Below are 19,595 nucleotides of genomic sequence, written 5' to 3'. Positions count from 1 at the left end.
GGATGTATGGAGGGAAGTGCTAGAGAAGAAACTGCGTGTAATCTATATAGCTCAGGACCATGAGTCTATAAGTCATTTAATTCCTGGTTTCCACATCCTCGCTCCCAGCAGATCCCCTTGGGAGGATGAGAATGTGGAGCGGGGCAGGTTGACATTGGCTGACCACTGGGTGCCCACCAAGCCACCCTGTCACCTCCCTCTCCTCACCAGGACAGCAAATGGCGATGGAAGGCAATCAGCGTAAATCCCGTAGTTTCAGCCTGGTGAAAGGAACCTTTACTTCCTTGATGTCGTATCTCGAACTTCACCCTTACCCGTTTCACTTGCTGGGCGTGCTCGCTAGGCAGAGGAACCCTTTGCGTAGCACCTCTTCGCTGACCTCTGCAACTCCCTGCTGTGGTTTTATTTTTTTTTTCCCCCCTCATTTTCTTTCCAGGCCCTTTTCTTTCTGTTGCCTCACTGCGTTAGGCTTGCTTCTAGTTTACTTATTGGGTTGTTCCTCCTCTTGTGCCCTCAAGACAGGCGTGCTGTCCAAATAAACAGCACAGAACAAAAAAGTTTGGCTTCCAGGAGACCTTTCCCATCCCGTAGCTGTTTTGTCAGAGGTGCAGGTGAGCTGCTTGAGGGAGGAGGAGCTGCTTGTGCCGCCCTGCCTTTCCATCGTGCTGTTCAAGTGACTCTCCCAAAGTGCTTTTTCCTGAGTTAATCTCTACCTCACTTTTTGTGAGGCAGGTAAACATAAAAACCAGTTCACGGAGGGAGTAGCCGAGAGCATTGGGAGCCGGGAGGGCGTTAAAGGGGTGAGGTGGGGAGGCGGCTGTTTCACACACTGAATATATTGTTCAGTCTTGCCGAAGGACAAAGTGTGTGCCAGTAACAGAGTCAGAAATAGCATCCAGGAGAGCTGCCTTTAGACATTTTTTTTTTCCTTGGGCTTTCTGTGTCCTCTGTACACACACGTAAACAAAGCTCTGGCTTTACTGAACACCTGCCTGGCATTACAGGGGAGACCTTCTCAGCAAAATATTCTGTTCTTTGAAATGGAAATTCAATCGTGAATTATTATTATTATTATTATTATTATTGGTTTTAATCCTGCAACATCTCCGAATAGGAGGTGCTAATGGTAATTCTCAGGGTCATCACAGACGTTAGTTTCTGTAGGGGAATATCCTGAGGTGTCCCTGATCACCCTTCCTTCAGAATTCAGAGACCAGTGACACCAGTATGAGTCGGTACAGCGAAATGATGCAGCCCTAACGTACGCTGCTTTTCCGATTGAGGTGAAGCTTGAAAGTTTCCCCTGGTCTCTGGAAAGGTAAAGATTTCATTAGAAATCTGCTTTCCATCTGTGAAGCAAGAAGCCAGATAATTGGCATCTGGTGGGATAATTTGCTGTGAAAATGAACACAGTAATTTAGGGCAGGCGTAGCTATTCCCTAAAATCTGTGAAATATTTGAGCCGAGTTTCTCCAGCGCGAGCAAAGTTTTTTTAGGAGGTGCTGAAACAGAGCACATTTTCTGTGGTTAATTTGATGTACGTGAAATAAACTGCAGATATATTGATAAATTATGTAGTAAAACTGCAGCAATGCGTTCAGTGTTCATTTTTTCCAGATCACTTGAGTTCTAATTTTTTTTATCATTTTTCATTCCAGATTACCATCATGAGATATATAAGATCTCTGACTACAGCGATGATGTTAATGGGGAGACCAAAGAAACACAACCAGTTTTTTTAGGTATGTGCTTGTGTTGATTAATTTCTGAGCAACATAGCGTGGCCATTTGCAATTAGGGAGGGAAAAAAAAAAATCTCTGTGCAAGCACAGGAAGCGCCTGCCATTGTTTAATATGACGTTCTTTTCAAAACCCTTTTATTCTACGAATTGCCAATATATCCTTTATTAACACTGCTAAAAGTTGTAATTTCAGACATAAATGTTTATTAGTGTCTACACACAGTGCTAATTATCACTCACTCGGAGAGCCAGATGCTGACTGTGCAGTTTTGCAGCGCTGTGCTCACCCCATTTACATTGCATATTCGCTGGCATGCTTCACTGGCAATAGTTTGTGTAATTGGGGTATTACATCTTTGACATCTGGATAACAGAAATTCAATTTCCAGGAAGCTGCTATTTGTTTGGTTTTGCTTCTGCCTTGGGTGGGATAGAGGATTAATGTGCTGTCTTAATGTAATGTCCTTTCACCTCTGTAGCTTGCCTGCTAATCCTGCCATGGCAAAATTAAATTAAATCAACAGTTAAAAATGTGTAAAGAAAACAGAGAAGTGATATAGAGTCTGGAGCGTGATATATACTGCAGCATGATAGGACTGGTGAACCTGTATCTTTTCTGTCTGTGTGCTTTTTGTCCTGGGTAACTGCTCAGCTGCAGAGTGCTTCTTCCTTTCCTGCTTCCAGCTCCCTCCTGTCTCATAAAGGAGGGCCTAATTCAAAGGAGTAAGGGCCAGATTTCTGAGCTACCATAATGACTCTTGATACCTTTTGGATACCTTGCTGAGGCTTTGGACAAAGCAAGTGCCTTCGCGGTGAGAAATTTGGAGGTGTCTGCCTCTCCTTAACTGCACCAGAAGCTCAAACAGTTCTGTAGGGTGATTTAAGGTTTCTGTAGACTGTGCGTGTTGCTCCCTGGAGCCATCAAGAGGCATTGGTCCCAAGTGTGTGCATCAATCTGAAGTCAATCTGCGTGCAAAATGCCTTTGTCTCTGTAATTCCTAGTGCCACATCCTCTTCTAGAGGTCAGCAGCGAGTGGGAGAGAGCAGGAGGATGTCTTGGGCAGAGTGGAATCTTCTGATGGTTGGAATACTTAGACGGGGGTGAGAGCTGTTTTAAATTGCCTTCTCAGCTTCTCGCAGTTAGGGTTTGGGGCAAGTACTGCCACCCTACACCCACTTCCCAGGGAGAAGCGAAGGTGGCAGCTCTCTTTTGTGTTCGGATTTTGTGTTCTGGAAGCACTTTCCATGAAGTCTGATAAACCTGATGGAGTGAACTCCATCCGAGAGTTACTTTGAATGCTTTTTCTTCCCAGCCTAAATTATGATGAAGCTTTGACAGGAGTCAGGCATCTAGTTGCTTAAGCCAGGATGCTTTTAAGAATGTGCAGGAGGAGTCTGTGCTTTGACATCTGTGCTGTGAGTCAAACCAACTGATTTTGATTTTGGTTTGGCTGTGTTGTCTTTGTTGTTTTTTCTTGAGTATGCCCAGCTTTTCACTGTGACTGAATGTGCTCTGGCATTTAAGCACCTGAGGTTCACTCATTTCAAGAGCCAGTCAGAATTTAACCTTTAAGAATGTGAGTCTTACCAGAGACCTTCCTTATCAGGTACTGGAGCACAGAGCTGTAGTCCTGGGAGCCCACCTTCAGGTGTTATGAAAAGAAAAAGGAGCTATTTCCTGATGATGTCCTGAGTGTCCAACTTTCAGAATTCCTCAAATGTGTGATTTGGGCAAGACTGAATGACGTACGACCGTGCAAGATCCATAGACCTGGCTTTTTTTCTTTTTGGGTTTTTTTTTGTTTGTTTTGCCTCGGGGGATTGGGTTCAATTCAGTAAGTTACTCAGAGCTCACATAACCTTCTCCACTTTATTTTCAACAGTTTGCTTTGGTGTCTACTTTATCCAGATTCCTAGTGACAAAGGCACTGATCTAAGACATAGAGAAAACACTGTCAGGGACTGAAGTCAGCTGAAAGCAGCCAAAATCTGAGCTCCCACCTTTTAGCAGGGATTTGGGATGAGTGGCGTTTGGCATTCCAGCTTTCCTTCAAAAAACATCCCGTTGCGTGGAGTGATTTTTCGTTGTGCTTCAGGGACAAGGGGGATCACAGCACTTTCTGCTGTCTGCTTCAAGGTCTACTCGCTACATCACTTGATTTCACTCTTTTATGCCAAAATTCATGGCAGAAGGATGTTCACTCCAGGTTGTTGGTTTAGAATCGAGTTTGTTCTTCGATTTAACTGATCCATGGAATCAACTGTTGAAACTGCAGTGTGATGTAGCCTCTAGTATGTGAACGGGTGCTAAGAGAACATTGAAACTATTACCTTTAGAAAAGGTGAAATGTTAATACCAGTGTAGAAACAAGTGAAACTGTATCAGGAATGGGATGTGGGTGTGTTTTGGTGGAGAGCTCAAACTGAGGGGGTTGTGGTGTTGAGCATCATGGACTCATAGAACGGCCTAGGCTGGAAGGGACCTTAAAGATCATCTAATCCAACCTCCCTGCCATGGGTGGGGTCGCCTCTCAACTAGTCCACGTTACTTAAGACCAAGAAGAGGGGAGCTTCTAGGGTAACTGAGCAAATCAGAAGAATCTAAGTTGTTTAACATGCAGATATATTGAAGATCAAATGTCAGGAAAGACCTGTTCAACCTAGATGGTGTTTTTTGCAACAGCACAGCTGGGCAAAACATGGCTTTGTGTAAACGTAGGCTGAAAGTTGGAGCAAGCTTCTGCCTGGTTAGAGGGACACGGTGCCGGACGTGGCCTCTGCTGATTGCGATGGTGTGAAGTCCAACTGCTTTTTGAACGGAACGTGTGAGATGCGGTGTTGGAGTGGGAGATGCGATGGCTCATCCTCTCCTCTCATCCTTTGTTGTGGGAAGATGATAAATAAGTCACATCCTTCTAGGTGAAGGACACGCAGCCTTCACAGCCTTCACAAAATTTGTCAGGGTGGGACTATTGTTGCGGTATTTTGCAGATGAGGACTCGCATCTCTTTTAAAGGGAGGGGTTGAGTTATCTGATACTGGGAGAGACTGCTTGCCTTGAAAACGAGGAGGCAGCCCAGGGTGAAGTGCTTAAACCTCAAATACGGACAACATTTTTAAGAAAGACCTGATTTGAGCTTTTACCAGTTACCAGCATAAACCTTTTGCCACGGGGCTGCTAGCCCAGGCCTAGAAATAGAAGCCCATGAGGGGACTGTACGCTGTGTCTTGTCACAATGCTGGTTAAACCTAGCTTGTCTGTAAAGAAAAAATGCTTTTTACATACACTATGTTGTGGTTTTTTTCAGTCTTAGTATTTTATTATCATCACAAAAAAGCCGAAATATACTATACCTGCAGACTGAGTGTTTTTACAATGCTTTCAACTTGAAATTCAGGCTCTATGTTTGAAAGGTTAATGTAGAAAACTAATTATATTATCCTGGTAATCAAATGTGTGATGAGACATTTGTCTGTGTAATTAACAGTGAAGAACTTTTATAGTTTCATAAAATCGAACGCTACGCACAGTGTGCTTGGAGCATTTGTTTTGAAGAGATGTCCAAAACAGAGATGTTTATGACTGATATAAAGTGGAACTGAAATGTACTGTAATGCAGGTGTCTGTGCATTTTACAGCGTCTCACATTGTTGAAATGGAAGGCAGCAGATTAATAACTTCTCTGTGTCACGGTAAAAATAAGTAATGTGTTCTTGGAGCAGGGGAGCGATGCATAAGTTACTCACTAATTTCAAGAATTTATTCTGTCCCAGAAATAATTTCCTTTGCAATTTATTCCCAGAGAAAAAGTTGACTTAAGACAAGTCTGTGAAACTACTTGTTAGTTTTAACAGAATTATATCCCACTTGTGATTGTTGCAGTAGTAGCTTCTGTAATTAAGACTGCATAAAAATTTATTTTATGGATCTGTGTTCACAGATGATCTAACTTTGTAAAGCATTTTCCTTGGGGGCTGAAGCATGATCTTGACCTGGGATATTTCCAAGAACTGGGGGAAGTTGTTGCATTATTTTTTTTTTAATTACATTACCCCTTTAATATATACGGTTATTGAACAGTTGCTCACTTGTCCTTTCCTGAGTGCTTTAGCTGTGGCAGCCTGGCATCAAAGTGTGTAGCGTATGTTTCTGTATCTGCTCCTGTTGGGTGTTTTGCAAGTGTTTCACCAGGCTCTGCACAAGAGGTATTTTGTAGTGGTGGTGGCTGGACCTCTGGGTCTGATGGAGCTTCCAGAGAAAAAACCCACCAAATCCTGAATGGCCTCAGGGCCTGATCCTGCTTTAGACTCTGCAAATTGCTTTGCTTACTTTAGTGTTTGTGATGCTTATTAACTTTCTGTGTCTTCTGTGTCGATCAATCCACTTGGTCTGTGAGTAGAGGGTCTCATTCGATGTTGATCCAGGTTTTTCCAGCAAATATAATCTTGGTGCTTTTTGTGGTGACAGGAGGATAGGTAAATGCTTTTAAATGGCTTTTTAGACCACTAAGATGCCTCAACTAAGCTTAAATGTCCCAATGTGTGAGCTTGGGGTAGTCGCAGTCCCTGGCTCATAACTCATGTTGCCTGCGTGACCCTCTGGTGTTGTTTGTGACCGCTGCTCTCCCTGCTGACTTGGGGTTTAGGTTTTTAATTTGCCAAGCGTGTTGTTGCCTGTGTTACTTGTTCAGTGTAGGTCCCCATGTGCCACCAAAGACTGGGGATCGCTTATTTGAGAATCGTGTACTTACCCCATCAATTTAGCTACACAGATGCCTGATTCAGATTGCCCACGGAGCAGTCACAACAACTTGCCCTGTGATTTAGGAAACCTTTCGTCTGATAAGGATCCGCGCACTTGGCTCCTCTATTTTCCTCCTGCTGACCTTCACAATTTTCTATTTCAGGACCACTGACAGTATGAGACTGACAGTGGCAAAAATATCTTGAGTTTTGAAAGTTACCGCTTTGATGTGGGTGTAGTTTTTGCTGGGAAGGGGTGCCTGGGATGCTTCTAGGGCAAGTCTCTTGGAAGGAAATACTTGAATAACATTCAGAAAGGTGTTTTAGCAAGTCCAGCCCGACTGCGCGGTGGAGGCGTGTGCCCTGCGTGCACGTGGCTCCTGAAGCCTCAAACTGCTCTGAATTAGCCTTAACAAAAATCTTCAAACACATCGGCAGAATTTTGCCGGCCCTCTTCCAGGCAGGGCGGCATTCAAGTGTCGTCTAATAACCGGCCGTTTAATATGTCGGGTTATAGAACCTGCTGCAATTATTTATTGTTTTTTATTGAAGTTTCAAGCCATATGCATCGACTTCCACTTTTTATCACCTCTGGAGCCTTGTTTTGTTTACAAACAGGGCTCCTGCTGTCAGCTCACATGTGAATGGCTGCGGTTCCTGGCCTCCTGGTGGCTTTTGAACTCATCTACCGGTTTCAGCCTAGTTTGACACAAAGGTGGGAATCCGCAAGAGAGAAGGTTCCTTTGACAGGCAGCTTGGTGGAGGAAAAAGCCCTATTTGTAGAGCCAAGAAAGGAAAAGTTTCTGTAGGAGTTTCATCTGCCAAAACACAGCATAACATAAAATTAGACATTAATTCATAGAAAATCAGGCTGTCAACTACTCATGAGTGTTTCCCCAAACATATGGGAAGCATAAATGCTAAAGAAATTAATCACAAAACATTGGGCCAAGAGAATGTTATGGTTATTTGTTTGTCTGAGTCAAAGGAACAAAACATCAAATACAGACAACTGTCCAACCTTAATTCTGTTTACTCATAAATCCATTTTAAAATGCGTACGTTAATTACAGATGTGGCTACCACTTCTCTAATCCTAGAATAAAATTAATATTTTAACATCTAGGTATGGTTGCCTGTCACGTTGTAATACTTTGTAGCACTATGGTAGTATTTGACAAGTTTCTTGTGATAACTTGTCTGTAGGCAGAGTGCTATATTTATTTTAAGCTTAATAAGCGCGATAGTGAAAAGAGGGTCAGGCATACGAGGCAAAGAATGGAATTAATGAATTATCGATAACCTTTTGTTACCTGCAGTTGTTCACAGGTCTTTTGCTTCTGACATGTGCACACGTAGCATGTGGATGCTGCTTCATTCTGGGACAGTTCTGGTTCACATTTGTGCATCTGTAATTTTTAACATTTTCACAGCTATCGGAGCGTGAAGTTTTTATGCTGTGCGCACTCCGTAAGGAAAGAGATTGAAATGAGTTTGGGGGAAATTACTTTCTACAACTATTTAAAGTAGTATTTACGAAAAGACTTTGGTTTGCTCTTTTTTGTTCGTTTTGTAAGATTATAGTCAGGCCACGAGGAAAAAATAAGATATATGTAGGGAGATGTCATAGAAACAACTATGATAGTACTTTTTCTTAATTGTTAATGTGGTTTTATTATGACTATTGCTATGTTTACATATAAGTTCCTAAACAGGACTGTAATTTGCCATGCTTATCTATTTTGAGTAGCATTTTCTATGTATTTTAGTGTTTTGCAAGTAACTTCATTGGTTTTGGATAAAACCAAAGGGATTATACAGGGAATCCAAATGGCAAATCCTGTGGCCTGCCGATCGGACGCATCCCTGTCTCCTCGGGAGCAGTGAGGACCCCTGGTAGAATCATAGAATCATTCAGGTTGGAAAAGACCCTTGGGATCATCAAGTCCAACCATTAACCCTACACTACAAGTTCACCCCTAAACCATATCCCCCAACACCACATCTAAACAACCTTTAAACACCTCCAGGGATGGTGCCTCAACCACCTCCCTGGGCAGCCCATTCCAATGTCTGACTACTCTTGGTGAAAAATTTAAATTTTTTTCCTAATGTCCAGTCTAACCCTCCCCAGTGGCAGTTTGAAGCCATTCCCTCATGTTCTATCACTAATTACCTGGGAGAAGAGACCAGCACCGACCTCTCTACAACTTTCAGGGAGCTGTAGAGAGCAATGAGGTCTTCCCTCAGCCTCCTCTTCTCCAGACTAAACAGCCCCAGCTCCTTCCATTGCTCTTCATAAGATTTATTCTCCAGGCCCTTCCCCAGCTTTGTTGCCGTCCTCTGCATTCGCTCCAGCACCTCAAGATCTCTCCTGGGTTGAGGTGCCCAACACTGGACATGGAACTCAAGCCGTGGCCTCACCAGTGCCGAGTACAGGTGGAGAATCCCCTCCCTGCTCCTGCTGGCCACACTATTTCTAATACAGGCCAGGATGCCCTTGGCCACCTGGGCACACGCTGGCTCACGTTCAGCCGCTTGTTGATGAGAAGGGCCAGGTCCCTTTCTGCCAGACAGCTTTCCAGCCACACTGCCCCAGGCCTGTGGGTTGTTGTGGCCCGTGTGAAGGACCTGGCACTTGGCCTCGCTGAAGCTCGTGCCATTGGCCCATCCATCCCATCTATCCAAGTCTCTCAGTAGGGCCTCCCTCCCCTCGTGCACATCAACACTCCCGCCTAACTTGGCGCCATCTGCAAACTTCCTGATGATGTGCTCCATGTCCGTACCGAGTTCATCAATAAAGACGTCACACAGAGATGGTCCCAATGAGCCCTGAGGAACACCACTTGTGGCCGGCTGCCAGCTGGGTTTAACTCCGTTGACCACCACTCCGTGGGCCCATCCATCCAGCCAGTGCGTTATCCAGCAGATCATATGCTCGTCCAAGCCATGAGCAGCCAATTTTTCCAAGATAATTCTAGGGGGAGCAGTGTCAAAGGCTCTTCAAAAGTCTAGGTAGACAAGGCAGTCTAGATATCCACAGTAGTCGGGTCATCGTACATGGTACATGTACAGGGAGAGGCTGAAATATGCACCACTCCTCTCAGGCCTCACCAGCTATCTCACGGGGCTTTTCAGAGACAGGTAATGCAGATTTTGACGTAATAAACTATTTTTTTTCCTTTGATTATCCCATTCAGCATTGAAAAATGAAGGCTGGCTCTCCTGTAGGACACAGCAGCTTGAGCCATTTGGTTTTCTCTGTGCTCCCTCTTCCTATTTTATTTTTTTTTTCGTTTTTAAATTACATGGTTATTATCTGTGAAAATCATCAGCAGTGGAATAGCTGATAACAAAATGCTGTCATTGGGCTCTAGAGCTAATAGCCAAATGAGATAACCAGGGAGCAAGCAGTTAAACCTGTAACTGCTTCTGCCTGCAGATTCAGGTGGTGTAACATCAGCTACTCTCCACTCGTGAGGGGAAGGATGCTGCCATTGCTGGCAATTACAAATTAAAAGCTGTAAAAAGTCATAACTGGGAGACGGGGGATGTAAACGCGCACTGAAGACTAAGTCAAGCTTACAGCCTGTTTTTAATGCCCTTTCTTACAAAGCAGAAGACATAATTATAAAACAAAACAAACAAAAATGCCAAACAAGCAAAAACCAAACAGAAAAAACCCTACCCCCAAAAAAACCAACCAAACAAACAAGTTCACAAAGGGAGCATCTCCCTGTTTTATGTAGGAAGCTACCTAAACACGAAGACATGCTTACGTAGGATGCAAATTCAGGGTTTGTTGTAACATAAGTGCAGGGTTTTTTTTCTATTTGGAGGTAAGTATGCTGATGTCACTGTATAGGAAGGCTTCTGTATGAAGGAGCAAGGCACCAGAATCAAGGCTGAATAAGCACAATTAACATTAATATTTTATGTAATTGGGTAAGGGAAATTTAATCTTTCCAACAACCTGTCACCCGACCAGCCACACAGCACGCAGCCACGACACCTGAAGGGAGGAGGTGGCTGGGAAGGGGTTTTGATGTTCAGGTACATTTTCCTATTGAAAACAAATCTGAATTGCCAATATGAAACTCTTGAGAGCCTGGTGTGCTGCTAAATGGTACCATGGTAAGGGATTGCTTCACAGCGTGCTGGGACCGTTTGGGACTTGGATATTGGCAGGTACAGCCACAGGCAGGAGAAAGTCAGTGTTAAGTGTACGGCTCTGAGTATCTCGATAATTGGAATCCGGTGGTACTCCGCGGCCTCTCGAGGTTGGGAACTACAAACAGTCAACCCCTGGTTGGGTTGGGGCCAAAAAGTGTCAATTTAAAGGAACTGGTGCTGTGATTTTTTAATTAAATCACACCCACACACACAAATCCGCAGGCAAACCAACAAAATAAACACGACAGGGCTCTCCCTTGCAAAGTGTTGTGAGGGGTTTGGTTTGGTTTGGTTTGGTTTTTTCTCTCTGCTTTAGCTGGAGTAGAAACAACACTAGAGTATCGCTGCACGGGGTTGACAAATACTTTTCTAAGTTTGGACTAGAAGCTTTTTTGCAAACCACCCACTCTCCTCACTGGCTCCGGGTGGACCTGAGCCAGCTGACGCTGGCCCAGGGAACTGCTGCGCAGGGTCAAGCGGGAGCTGCTCTCGATTCAGCGCAGGCTGGAGTGGATCATACAGCTCGTCTCCCTTTCTTGCTTTTGCGCCTTCTGGAGCCAAAAAACCTCCTCCTTTGGGTACCGAGCATCCTCAGGGTACACCGGCCTTGCAGCGTGTCCCAGCCGTGCTGAGCGTGGTCGGTGCTGAGTAGGGGGTTGCTACTCTTCGCCGTCTGCTTTAACCTAAGTTTAGGCAACTGAGTAATGCTGTTGAGATGAGAAAATTGGTGATGAAATTGTTCACGTGCCTGGCGTTAGTGCGCTTTCAGATACCTTGTTGACTGCACGTTGAATCTTGGGGTTTTGGAGGGTTGTTTGGTTTTTTAACCCGTCTGAAGTTTCCTTTGCGCTGTTGCTTTGCCAAAACCAGGTTTCTTTTGGGAAGCACAAATGTAAATTGAAGAGAGGATACCGAGCATTAGTGTATTAAGTATCCTTACTGTAAAGGAAGGTTGATTCATCAATTTCTTGATCTTCTTTATTTTGTTTGCTTAGGAGGTTTTGATTTTTCTATTACCAGTAAAATAATAGAAGTTTCTTATTTCAGAAGGGACTGTGAACACTTCCTTATTATTAGTGAAATATAATGTATGCTTTAACGAGCACAATAGCTATTATCTGCCCAAAACACGTATATTCACTGTGCAATCAGCAGTTTCATACGTAAAATTAATACTTAAATGGTGCCAGGAGTATTAAAGTATGTAATTGTTATTATTTAAATGTCCTGAGTTTATTTGGTACAGCCATGTTTTTCTTGTATATATTTTCATTCTGTTTTCATAATCTACATTTCTAAGACATCCAGCAGTTAGGCTATATATGGTTATACACGTATTAGCTGCTTTTTCATTCGTTCCTGTATAATCCAGTATTATTAAATTCTATGGACTAAGGAGCTGATCCTGTTCATTAAAATCAATAGATGTGGCATTGCCCTGTATGTGTGTGTGGTGCTTTTTGTGGTTTAGTTTTTCTTTGTAGGATGTACCCTTCAGCTCAAAGCAAAGTGATATATATATATATATAAATGTTGTGATGCTTTAGGCTTTACTTGAGGAAAATACCCACTGATGTCAGTGCTGGAATAGGATCAGTCTTTTAAAAGGATAGTTTATTTGAAACTGCTGTAGCTATTATTATTTCCTTCTGCAGAAAAATAATTTTACTCATCAAAGCTTTAGAAACGGCATCAAGAAGGCTACGATCAGCAGGTCATTCAACCATGAGAGACGTCAACCATCACTGCGTGGTGGTACATGCCAATGACTGCTCAACCATCTCTTTTCTTTCTCATCTTCATTTATTCATTTTTGTGCTCCAACTCTTACTGGCATCTAAAATCACTAATCTCTATCCATTACCGTTTTTTGCTAATTTACAGTGATAACTGTGGCTCTGTTTTCATTAGGAGATGAAAGCCGGGAAATTAAAAAACAAATTACAGGGATGAGAAGATTACTGAATGACAGCACTGGAAGAATCTATCAACGAGTTGGCAAAGAAGGAGAAAAACTGAAGGAGGAGCCCCAAGATTTAGATTTAGCCTGGGCTCAGCGCCTGAATCCCCCTGCAGAGTCCCAGGCCAGCCTTCATCCGTCACAGAGCGGTGCATGGAATGAATTATCACCCCAAGCTAGCCATTTTTCAGGGCAATATGGAACTCGCTCCAAAACGTTCCAAAATCAAACACGAACCGTGACATCCAATGGTATGATCTGCGTTAGATACTGAGAATAATACTTTTTTTTTCCTCCCCTCTCTCTCTCCTTGTACTGTACTAAATTTCTGCCGTTGTTGTGATGATTTATTGTGTCGCTGCACTGAAAGCAGTTATAGTTCAGAGTCTACAAAATGAGCACATAGTTATCACTCTGAAAAGGTGTGAAAGTGGGCATGGTGCATTCTGCTGCCATCTGTCTTAGCTTTTAAAATGGATTCCTGGTGATAGGACGGAATTACTCAATGCTGTTACAAGCTTAATTTCTATACAGTACTTTCTAAAAGAGCTTTTGCCATTGTTATTAAATTCATAGCTAATTAAATGTCAACCTCTACCACTCCTCTTTGCCGTGAGTAATGTAACGCTGTTGTGACACCACTGGCAGAGCAGGATTCTACTGACTTTCTAAGGCATCAGCCTTAGAACTGAACTTGGGGTACAAAATCCCATCGCAGCCTTAGGCTTTGATTCCGATGGGACCATTGGAGAAAAGAGATGGTGAGGTTTTACCTATGAACAGCAAGTACTAGAGCATAGTCCATCTTGTGCTGGCAGAGAGTTCTGCCCTAGAGTAGATGGCAGTGTGCCCTTAAAACGCTTTTCTCTTGTTCCAAGTTGCAGAGAATGGAGGTTTTACTGCCAGATTTCTGAAGGTTTCTTGAAGGATCTAAATTCAATTCGGAAATTTTTTCTCCAGACGTTCAACTCTAGATGGAGAGAGGTGGGGGGGGTTATATTAAAGGGATACCACAGTTCTAAGTTCTAGAAAATAAAAAGTTGTGAGGTTGTACCTAAAAACGTTGCCAGTTTCCAGCTGAGTCTGAACATATTCACACTTCCCAATAGGAGCATCTGCTGTGTATCCTTCTCTAAAGGCATGTGAATTCTTATTGCTTGTAGTAGTTAAAAACAAAGTTGTTCTCAGTAATGTCCTTTAAGAAGAGCCGTCATTGCACTAAAAAACCACACAGCCCTAGGTTTCCCCAGGTTGACTGTTTCTCTGCAGAGACAGTGATTCACACAGAGGTTGACCTGGAGAAGGTTGTTGCAGTAAGTCCTGCTAGCTTTATTTATTTTTATAATACAAAAAAATAAGTTGTGGGTTGTTTCTTTTTTTAAAGGTGCAGATCCCAGGTAGAGGGGAAAACACTTTGTGGGCTTTAGCATCCAAATCTAAAATTGTGCTCTCAGAATGCCACGGTAACATCTTTCTAAATGTAGAAGGACCCCAAATTCGTTGCAATTCCCTGTTTTGCCCTGGAGTCCCTGGGCACCGGCAGGGACAGTTCTCTGCATGCACAGAAGTGCCCCAGCCTGCACAGATTAGGTACCTGGTTCCCAGATCCAGAAAGTAGGTGGAACAGCACCTCTGTCCCCTCGGGGGCCTGATTCAGCAGGTAAGCTAAAACATGTTGACAGGATTTGGCCCCATATGCAGGAAAATGTCAGTGCTTTTATTTTTTTTTGTACGAGGAGGAAGGGTTCAGCTGATTTATGATCTCCTACAGGTTAGAAATGGTCTGTGAGGCAGTAGAAAAGTTGGATTGAGTGACCTGCTGGGCTGGACAGGAGGAATGTCCAGGCTCCCAGCTCCTGGGGAGGTACACCAGGAGGCACCTTCCCACCCTCCCTCTGCAGCTGTCCTGCGGTAGAAAGGAATGCAGTCTTTTAGGTTATTACATAAACATGGGTGTGGGCCCTTTGTGCTGGCCACCTTTGTAAAAGTGATCTGCGTAGCTCCTCGGTTAGAGGCAGCTACGTCCAGCAGAGTGTTGCGATCCTGCCGGACGGTTTTGCTGCTGCTTTGGTTCCAAAGCCTGGTCTCTAGGAAGAGAAAACTTCTGATGCGCTGCTGGGCTGTGAGCGAGCTCTGAAACTGCTCCTCACCCAACATGCAGCCCTTCTGGGTGACCGTTGTGATGTGCCTGATTCCCCCCCATCCCTTGCACTGGGAGCCTGAGCACCTATTTTGCATATTATTCAGAGGATGGACGAAGTTCCTAAAAGCTGGGCGTGGAAATGCTGAACAATACCTCCAGGGAGATCATAGAATCATAGAATGTTCGGGGTTGGAAGGGACCTCTAGAGCTCATCTAGTCCAACCCCCTGCCAGAGCAGGATCCCCTAGGGCAGCCACACAGGAACGCATCCAGGTGGGTTTTGAAAGTCTCCAGAGAAGGAGACTCCACACCCTCTCTGGGCAGCCTGTGCCAGGGCTCTGTCACCCTCAAAGGGAAGAAGATTCTCCCCATGTTGAGGTGGAACTTCCTGTGTTCTAACTTAAACCCATTATTTCTTGTTCTGTTGCTGGGCACCACTGAGAAGAGATTGTCCCCTTCCCCTTGACACCCACCCCTCAGATATTTATACACGTTAATAAGGTCCCTTCTCAGTCATCTCCTTTCAAGGCTAAACAGCCCCAATTCTCTCTTCACGGGAGAGATGTTCAAGTCTTAATCACCCTCGTAGCTCTCCCTTGGACTCTCTCCAGTAGGTCCCTGTCTCTCCTGAACTGGGGAGCCCAAAACTGGACACACTGTTCCAGGTGTGCTCTCATCAGGGCAGAGTAGAGAGGCAGGAGAACCTCCCTAGACCTGCTGGACGTGCTGCTCCTTGGTACTTCCTGTGATGTTTAAAGTCCTCAGAGCAAAACTGTTGCTGTACGATATAAGCTGGGGCTGTCAGGCCTAGGTTGGCACTGGGGAGAAATCCAGGCATCCAGAGCAGATGATCTGAGTCCAGAAATGGTTTCTGTCCCGTTGCGGAGAGACACCATATAGGAAGGCAGGAGGTGTGTGTAGGCTGGCTGAATTACTCAAATTTGAATGCAACAGGCACGCTAAGTCCATCCGATTTGTAGAGCTGTCTTCTTGCATGGCCAAGCTGGGTCAAGGAGAGGCTGGGATGGATGTTTGATAGGTGCTGATACAGAAAGCAGTCGTGAAAAAGTTATCGGCAACAACAGAGTAACAGAGAAAGGAGGAGTGGGTGGAGCCTGGGAGTTGCTGCAACAGAGGTAAGAGTGGGAACATACTTGAAAAGCAAAGTGATTTATTCCAAACCAGATTTAAGGTGGCAGTTCCTCAAGTCAGGGTGTTAGGTAGACATCTGTCACCCACTGCATTTAGTGGGAGCGTCTTGGGGGTCACAAACAGAGGGGAGCATGGCTGCTCTATTAGAGACAACAAACTTGTAGTCTGTCTGAAACATTTCAATTTCTTGTGTTCTGTAGCAAATCCCACAGCAATGCAGCAGCTGAACTGCTTTTTGGTTATGTCAAGATCGTTTTCAGTGGATTGCACTTGCGCGCTTCTTGAGCACAAACTTGTGGCAGCAATGTTACAGCAGGTGAATTCACTCTCAGCAGAGCCAGCGGCAGAAACCACTGTCCTGGGCAACTTGTTGCTCACACAGGGAGACAACTGATGTATTTGTGTCGTCTCCTTCTCTCAATCGTACAAGCTGCTATCAAATTTGCCTACTGGCTAGCTTCCAAAAGAGAGGGAGATGGCTCTTTAAAGACTCTTCCGTAAAAATAAAAAGTCTGTTCTCCTTTTAAAATTAAAAATTGATTTATAACAAGTTGAAAAGGATTGCTTTTGTCCTCTAAAAATGATAAAGATAGTGCTTGGAACAATGACTGAGAACACTACAAGATGTTTCTTACAGCGCAGTAACTGATCAGAGGAGGAAGGATAGAAAGAAAATAAAAAACTTTCATGAATATGTATGAAGTCAGTAGAACCCTGCTTTGACCTGAAATATTGGTGGTCTCTTTTGCCATTTCCAGTACCTGTGGTAGATTTACATGGGTAATTTCTATCAATGCTAATGGGGATTATAATGTAAATCCCCCACGCCTCAATGGGAAAATAGACCTTTTGGTTTTCCATCAGGAGCCTGTGTGCCTGCACACTTTCATTAGCAGCATGTTTTATTGCAACAGGAGAGGTGTACAGAAATTTACTGATACACTTTGTCCAAGTTTTCAATGCAATTCACCATGATCTAGAGTCTTTGTTAAGAAGGAAACAAAAGCCACCAGCCCCATCTCCTGTTGTAGCCTTGCAGACGTTATTTCCAGAACGCCACTAGAGTATTGGATTCTGATCAAGAGAGAGGAGAGGCTTTATCGCAAGGAGCTTGTTAGTCTAAAACAACTGAAAAAGCACTGGAGAAAGGATGTTCTTACTATGTATTTGTCTTCTATTAATAAAATTCTTTCTGGGACTTCATTTCTGGGGTACCTGCGTGTCTTACTGAAAGGTAACGCTGTTGCTATTAAATTATGAGTAGTATTGAACCTCCTGTACTTAAAAATCTACTTTAACAGGTAGGTAGAAGGTATTAGTGGAGCTAAGTTGAGGGATTCTGAGTAATCTTCTGCAAAGCTAAAGATAACTTTTTCTTCTTTTTATTTTTTTTTTCCCCCTCTCTACCTGTAACAATGGGCTAAACCCTTCAGGGACCATTGAAAAGATAAAATCCCATCCATGCCCCAAGGAACTTTCAGTGGATAGACAACATATAAAGGAAGGGCAAGATCAAGCTAGGCAGAGTCATGCTGAGTCAGTAACCTCTTTTTGTTTTCATTTGAGACTCAGCCTGTTTTCCAGATCGCTTTTTACTCTAAAAAAGTTTTTTTTATTTACAGCTGAAACCTTGGAGAGAAGAAGCCAGTGAAACTATTGCATTTGTATTTGCTGGATTTCCAGAAATTCTTAAACTACTCCATTTATCTTAATGCAGTAGTGACAGTTTTTTCCCGTGGATGATATTTTAAAATACCAAAATTTGTAATTGCGGTAGTGTGGACAAACTAAGTATTGCTGAGGAAAGGAGGAGAGCGACACTCAGAAGATGTCAACATCAGTTTAGCTTCCCAAGTAGCTCCCTTTTGGGAGAATGACCACCAGTTTGCTCAAGTCTGATAGATGCTTCTTCAGAGCTGAAGGACTGAATGGAAGGAGGTAGAGAACAAGTGCCTGGGAAAGGAGATTTGAGGATGGAGGGACACACTGGAAGAACTAGGAAAGGGTGGGAGAGGTGGCCAGATTTTCAGCCGTTTCAAATGAAGGCTGAAGTCAGGGAATCTCTGTGGGTCTGACATCAGGCAGCTCTGATGAAAGAACCCAAACCAGACCTAAGAAGGTTTGTGTTCTAATAAACTGGTTTGGCTTTGGAGGAAAGCAAAAGTAATAACGAAAAATGGGAGAATTTATGAGCGAAGTTTAAATGAGTTGCTTATGTTCACTTTAGCCAGGTAATGATTAAAGGGCACCTAGTAACTGTCAGGCTATGGAAGAAAAGAGAAATACACTCTCTGAAGTCCAGCACACTAAGTGAGGTGATTTTTGTTAGATCAGTTTGTCCCTGCCTTCATAAAATGTTCACCCCTCCCTTTGCATGCTTTGACAAGCAGTAAAACAGCCATCAAGTTAAACGGCTGTAAGCACATTTTGAAATTAAGCGGGGGGAGCATCTGGCCTCAATTGCAAGCAGATATTGCTACGTGTTTTGTTTAATTTTGGAAGTTTTATTTTCAGCTTTAAAACTATTTTAAACTAAAGTGTGGGATACAACTCTTCAGGTGTTACAGCTGTTACAGCCTGTCCTAATTGAGGACCTATGATGCAAAACTTCTGGAAATCAAGTAATAAAAGCACAGCTAAGAGCTAGAACTAGAAGTATTGAACATTAGAATCACTGGGAAAGAAGAATATGTTGAACTACTATATCAGTTTTTAAAGGGAAACTATGGAAAGCCCATTACAGTGCTGGAAAACATGCCATAGAGAACAATCCCACTCTAGCAAACAGAAGAGTATATTTGAAAGCTTTCCTCGCTGATGGTTCTTTTCCATCCTGTTTTGTTGTTGTTGTTTTTCTCCAGACAGGGTATTTTATTTTCTATATTATTTATTTCTAAATTCTTCACATGGTAGGGAGTCCCACGTAGCATTCAAGCAGCTTGAAAAATTGTAGGCGCTCATTTAGTGTACAACATAAACCTTTTATTACGCAGACTGTCTTTGTTCTTTGTAAGTGTTCCGGGAGATTAGGGCTGCTTTTTTTGTGTGTGTGTGTGTGATAAAAGTGAGTATGTTTATAACGAGGTTTGGTGCTATTGTTATTCAAGATGAACTAGGCTGACAATAGAGAGCCCTGCTGTGAAGAGTACATTGTATTAATGCTCTGAGCAGACTTCTCCAGTCCAGGCAACATTGAATCCCTGGCTATAATTGCACATACTAGTAATTGGATAACATCTAGTGCCCCCTTCCTCTTAAAAGGGACCGTGTTGAATTCTTTTTGCTTGCTTTCGTTGGTTTTAATTTCATCGTCGGGTATATCAATAATAGTTTCAAACCTGTAATTGTCGTTTGAGTGCTTTTCTGTGGGTTACATCGTCTCTTCCCCTTTCATTCCTCCCTCTCTCAGGAGAAATCCCAATGGCAAATTCATCAGTTGGACCAAACTGCTGTACGTGTAATTGCCAGTCAACCCTGCAGGCGATTCTTCAAGAGCTCAAGACCATGCGAAAATTGATGCAGATTCAAGCAGGTACAATGACCAGTCCCATACATACATATCCATGACAAACATCTTGTTCAAGATGGCCCTGCTCATTGCAGGGAGATTGGACTAAATGGTCTTTGGAGGTCCTTTCCAACCCAAACTGTTCTGTGATATTCTCGTTAGGGTGAATGGTCT

The 19,595-nt window shown here is 43.4% G+C and overlaps 1 protein-coding gene across 1 annotated transcript in view; it reads left to right on the top strand.

Annotated features, from left to right (window-relative positions):
* Positions 1-224: 224 nt before the first annotated feature.
* Positions 225-19,595, top strand: part of BEND7 (BEN domain containing 7) — a gene marked incomplete at its 3' end in the record, with an annotated part of 41,273 nt that continues 21,902 nt past the window's right edge. Inside the window, exons 1-4 of the mRNA XM_009878960.1 lie at positions 225-268; positions 1,654-1,742; positions 12,570-12,869; positions 19,323-19,445. Of these exons, the coding sequence (XP_009877262.1) occupies positions 225-268; positions 1,654-1,742; positions 12,570-12,869; positions 19,323-19,445 (556 nt within the window). The remainder of the gene's footprint in view (positions 269-1,653; positions 1,743-12,569; positions 12,870-19,322; positions 19,446-19,595) is intronic.

This window comes from Apaloderma vittatum, unplaced genomic scaffold (genome assembly GCF_000703405.1).
Source record: "Apaloderma vittatum isolate BGI_N311 unplaced genomic scaffold, ASM70340v1 scaffold13751, whole genome shotgun sequence".
Taxonomy (NCBI): domain Eukaryota; kingdom Metazoa; phylum Chordata; class Aves; order Trogoniformes; family Trogonidae; genus Apaloderma; species Apaloderma vittatum.
Note: the sequence above shows the minus strand (reverse complement) of the source record. Positions and strands in the feature narration are given on the sequence as shown.